This window comes from Salvelinus sp. IW2-2015, linkage group LG33 (assembly GCF_002910315.2).
Source record: "Salvelinus sp. IW2-2015 linkage group LG33, ASM291031v2, whole genome shotgun sequence".
Lineage (NCBI taxonomy): Eukaryota > Metazoa > Chordata > Actinopteri > Salmoniformes > Salmonidae > Salvelinus > Salvelinus sp. IW2-2015.
Genome location: NC_036872.1, coordinates 15,366,149 through 15,371,823, shown reverse-complemented (window position 1 = coordinate 15,371,823; position 5,675 = coordinate 15,366,149). Strand labels below are relative to the sequence as shown.

At 39.6% G+C, this 5,675-nt stretch overlaps 1 protein-coding gene across 1 annotated transcript; it reads left to right on the top strand.

The window, feature by feature from the left end:
• The first annotated feature begins 22 nt into the window (after positions 1 to 22).
• On the top strand, positions 23 to 4,371 carry LOC111957382 (LIM/homeobox protein LMX-1.2). Its single transcript, XM_023978178.2, has 3 exons — positions 23 to 55; positions 1,658 to 1,819; positions 3,242 to 4,371. Exons 2-3 carry the CDS (start codon positions 1,663 to 1,665, stop codon positions 3,391 to 3,393), a joined length of 309 nt encoding a protein of 102 aa, XP_023833946.2. The 5' UTR covers positions 23 to 55; positions 1,658 to 1,662; the 3' UTR covers positions 3,394 to 4,371.
• Positions 4,372 to 5,675: the final 1,304 nt, after the last annotated feature.

Genomic DNA, 5,675 nt, shown 5'->3' with positions numbered 1-5,675 from the left:
GGCAAGGAGGCAGCAACAGCAACAAGAACAACAGAATTCTCAAGGCTTGGCCAAGGTACAGTCTACAGTTTGGGCTGAAGAGGCCAATAACCACTGCCCCAGAATAATTTTCAATAGCTTTCAGTAGTTTAAAAACAGATGTTACTGCTTCCGTATTACCATGGCTTCAGACAATTCTTTGCATTTGACATGGTGTTAAAAGTTGTGATCTGGGATTATCACATAACAGAAATAAAAATGATGATTCAGCCAGCTAAATGTGCAGCATGGCACTTCAATGAGAAACAAGAGGCCGGATAATCACATACTGTATACCACAGCTCCTGTGTGACCACTCCAAAAGATGGCATTAATTGAGGCAACATGCAAACCTTTGGAGGAGAACGGTCGTAATGGCTTCTGCTCGTGTGTGACCTCCCACGCATTAGCCCTAGTTTCCACTGGTGTGTGGGGGGGTGGAGGAGGCTAGCTAGCGTCTGTGGCCCCAGTCAGGCGTTGTACATGGGAGACCGTGTCAGCTGTGTGTGTGGGTGGGGAGATTTACAAATGAAAACCTGTTAATCAGTCTTGTATATAAAATGACCCATCCTGTGTGAGTACTGTAGTCCGCATGCTGTAGCCAGGTCAAACACTCACGTTCCCGTTCAGAAACTGCACTCCTGTAATGATGTCATACAAACTGTTTGTCAGGGTTAGAGCCACACCAACAAGTATTCAGAGGCAATCTTCTCAGAATTCAAGACAAATAAAAACAGAGAAAATGAAGAAATATTGCACATAATGCCTTGGCACTGTACCACACCGCGAGGAAGAATCACTAGAGCGGTTGTAAAATGTTCACCAATCATTTATATTTGGAATTTTAGATAAAATGGTGGTAATGATATGTTCCAGGCACAGACGAAAGCTTAATTGAAAGACACACATCCACTATGGAGAAAGGATTTGGTTTCACAATATTGTAAGAAAACACAAGATATATAACAGTGAGGAGGAAGAATCTACACAAAGTATACACAGACAGAAGATACACGATTTAAGAGATGTTGCACACAGTACATAAATATAGCTGTACAAGCTAAAGCAGCTACCTTTCTTTACTGTGGAAATCCCAAGGCTTACATTGACATTTTATTACTCAACAGCTCTAGAATATTTTGTCAAACTCTGTAGGGAAAGGCATACAGTATGCCCTGAAATGCTGTTGCCCAAAAGTGCATATTGTGAATACTGGATAGGATATATGTGAGGAGACATATGTATTTTAGATAACAAAATCTACTGAGTACAGTTAACTTAAACAAGAAAGCATTACAGCAGACATATGTGATGGAAACTTCTGGAACCCAAAATAAATGAATGACAGACATCTTTTCACAAGGGCTCACCACTGTAAGGAAAGTGCAGGGTGGTGGGCTCCAGTCTCAAACCCACAAGGGCTGTGTGTGCATCCCACTCACCGCTGACTGAGTCAAGAGCTGCCTTCTTCAAGGCAATGCTGGGAGAATCTCCCTTGGCCACAGCAGAGCAAAGAGGGTTTCCATGGAGACAGTGCTCATGGTCTAGTTTCTGTATTAGATTTAGAGTTGATGATTCCTCCCAGGAACACAAGAGTCTTCATGTAAAGTCTTTCTCCATGTGGTTGGCTGTGTTACAGAGGTGATGTCCAATCGGATGGAGGGCATGATGAACTCCTTCACGCCACTGGCCCCGCCCCAGCAGCAACTGGTTGCCATGGATCAGAACGGCTACAGTACAGACCCCTTCCAACAGGGCCTCACTCCCCCACAGATGCCCGGAGACCACATGAACCCATATGGTGAGCATCCACCCCCTACCCCCCTGCTCAACCTTACATGCCCCAGTGTGGGACATGTGTTCAGGCCACAGAGCCCTGGCTTAGGCTGCTTGCACAAAGTACAAGCAACCCCTTCCACATGAGATGACACAAACATACTCACAGGCCACTGGTTTATTTTGAAGTTCATTTGTAAATCAATCCAACATGTTTTCTACTCCCCCTCCTCCTCCCACCCCACAATCACTCAATACGTTCTCTCTGTCTGTGTATGGGGTTTAGTGACATGCAATGCTATGCTATCTGACAGTTTGCATTGCGGACTATGTGAAGAGCTTTTAGATAATCCAAATGGCTTGCGGTAAATTATAATCAAAACAATGGTGAGAATGATGAGTGAAGTAATGTACCACGATGCGAAATAACCATTGTATGTGATTAATATGTGACAATCACAGGGATTTTTATTTGTTTTTTTCATTTAACCTTTATTTAACTAGGTAAGTCAGTTAAGAACAAATTCTTATTTACAATGACGGCCTACCAAAAGGCAAAAGGCCTCCTGCGGGGGCGGSGGCTGGGATTAAAATATATATATTTTTAAATATAGGACAAAAACACACATCACGACAAGAGAGACAACACAACACTACGTAAAGAGAGACCTAAGACAACAATATAGCATGGCAGCAACACATGACAACACAGGGATGCAATTGCAAACAAAACACAATAGTTGAAATAAAACTTGAATCAGTTATTTTATTCTTCCATTTAATTTACATATACGGGTTGAAATTGGTAGAAGACCATTTTGAGCAGTGTCTCCAACCCCATAAAGATTGTTTACTAAACTTAATATCATTTCTGAAAGCCTCCATTTTGTGTCTTGCAATTGCAACACCCAAAGTCCCAGTCTCATCACACTTCCTCTGTTTTTATGGGATAAATAGAGGGCAGGATGATATTGCCAACACATTAAAAGATATGTCTCTTCATCACTCTGTCCCTGTCTTTTGTAACAGTGTCATTAAAATCTGGAGTGCAATAAAGTTAACAATTCCCACAAGAAAAATAATAGGAAGAGAAATTATGAGATACGTAAACATCTGCTATTATTGAGCTCTTTTGGATAGATGCCTCTTGTTGACATGTTCCTCTCAGATCCATAGTAACTGTCTCAGAGAGGGCAGGACAATGCTTTCAGAGAGTTATTGTCAAAACAGTTTTCAGAATTATAATGGAATGTAATAACAATCATTCAAAGTGGGCATCAAGACTAACAATTATCACTTTGCAAGACAGTCATAAATATATCAGATTTATTATCAGTGCAATTGGAAGTTGCAGTTTGCTTTTATTCAATGCCCCGTGTATAGTATTTTCTTTGACTGTAAATTATTATATTGTTGCAACAATTTTTTCTCTTTCTCTTCTTTATAGGTAATGATTCAATTTTCCATGACATAGACAGCGACACATCTTTAACCAGCCTCAGTGACTGCTTCATGGCATCTTCAGAAATGAACATGCAAGCACGTGTGGGACCCATTGACCGACTCTATTCCATGCAGAACTCTTACTTTGCATCATGAAAGTATCACATACAGAAATTATATTATGTAATATAGCAGATCATCCACAAACTCTGCTTCTCGCCTTCCTCAACTGCCTCACATCAAGGAGTTTCCACGCTGCTATGGACAAGACAGAAGCAAYGACCTGTTCCAATGACTCCTGGATCATGTGCAGACAATGGACTCAAATAGAGGAGAGTGGAGATTCCCTGGGAAAAAAACAATTTTCTTTTTTTCTAGAGATTATTGGTAGCATATTTGTATATTACTGCCAGAAAAGTTGCACACCTTTCTTTGTCAACAAAAAGAAAATCAATGGAGCCACCGATTTTAAAAACGCAAACCAAATACTACAGGCCCACCAGTTATCATAATGCATGACTTCATAGTTAATCGTATGACCATAAAACTGAAAAACCCTGAAAAAAAAACCTGTGAGTTGTTGAGATGTGTCCATTTTATAATGCATTCAGCATTAGCATTTTGATCACATTGATAGTTTTAGCCCTAAAGAGAAGATATTGTGTTCATAGTAAWTAGACAGTGTGTTCACAAGAGACAATGTGGGTATGTGTGTGTGTATTTGAGTAAGAGTGTGTGAGAGATATAAACATTCAGAAAAATAAAGATGCATTGTGGTGTCCGTTTGGTGTAAATACTTTCCCAAGCAGATTGGTTGTGCATGTTAAAATGGAAAACATTCTATTTATTTAACTATAACATGCTCTTGAAGGTACTTATGAATCTGAAAAGCTTTATTTAAACAGGAGAACATTTTGTTATGTAATTAGTGAGTACATGATTATCACAATTCATTTGTATGCCATTTAATTATGAACCATAACCCTTTTTTCAGCCAAGCTGTAAATGAGCAAAATTGTGCTATTTATTTCATACAGACTTGAGACCATGTAAAATGTACATTTTCAATGTTAAGAAATTGCTAAATTACCAAAGTCGATTGGTTCATTGAATAAACACTATTTCTTCTCCTGATTACAGCTTAATTCATGCTACACTGAAACACATTTGTACTAAAAAGACTGAACCTCATAATAGCAATTGCATCATTTTGTGACCCAGAAGGAATTGTAACATGTATTTTCATGGTACAGAAGTTGTTAAAGAGATGGAACGCAAGGTTTGTTGTTTTTTGGATTAAACTGTGTGAATGGATTAAATTTACAATCATGTTCATTTATGATTTGAGAGAGAGAGAGAGAAAGAGAAAGAGAGAAAGGGAGAGATGAGTAGTTTGGGTCACAGAGAAAGAGAGCAGGATCATTTAACATGGCTTGAGTAGGCTCCAGACACCCACCCTTAATTGCTAATAACCCATCCGCAACCGCCCGACTATATGTGATAAAGTGAAAATCTGAGCTCTGCACCCGACCCTTACCCGCAAATATAGAAAATGTGCTGTACAGTTCACTTTTTTTCTCTTGACATTTATTGAACAAGGACGTTTTTCTTCAACATTTCCTAATTTATTTATTGAATATTTGGATCTACATTAGCTTTTTCTGCCCAAGTTCCCAAAAGCATTTGGAGATTGGCATGTACTTGGCATGCATACAGATAGGACCTAAATCTTAAGCACTAATGCCAGATACAAATAAGGAAAGAAAAAACTCTGTATAGCATATAGATATGAATTGCACAAGAATTAAACATTCATGGATGTTTTTTTTCCTTATCTTTATTCAACCTGCCCACCACGCACCCACCCTTCATCCACACAACATTTCATGATCCTAAACCCGCCCGCCCTACGGATATAACCGCAGGGAGTACAGGTTATGAGTCAACCCGTGTATCACTACCAGACACCCTCCCCCCCAGTACAGCCTGGAGGGGATGTAGCACGCAGCTAGGAAGGCAGTGGCTGCTTGAATGTAGGCTAGCTACCACCTGTGTGCTCCTTCATCTACCTGACAGCTCCTCAATGCGGTCAGACAAGCTGACACTCCCCCAGATCCCAGCCTGGCCATCTGCCTGCTGCCTACAGTCTCTTCTAATCATGAGGGGTTATCTGAGATCTAGTTTATCAATTCAAAATCAAATCAAAATGTATTGGTCGCGTACACAATATAGCTGATGTTATAGCGGGTGCAGCAAAATGTTTGTTACTAGATCCTAACAATGCAGTAAAATGTTAAACAAGCACACAAATAAGCAATTTTAAAAAACGAAATCAAGAAATGTCGGAGCTAATTAAATTAACAACCCGAATATCACAAGAAATCGAAATGCAATCTATACGTATATACTGTACACCAGATTCATTTACATAAGATATA

Coding starts and splice junctions, on each gene's coding strand:
- LOC111957382 (XM_023978178.2), top strand. CDS start 1,663: ATGTCCAATCGGATGGAGGGCATGATGAACTCCTTCACGCCACTGGCC. Junction 1,820..3,241: donor AGACCACATGAACCCATATG/GTGAGCATCCAC, acceptor TCTTCTTTATAG/GTAATGATTCAATTTTCCAT.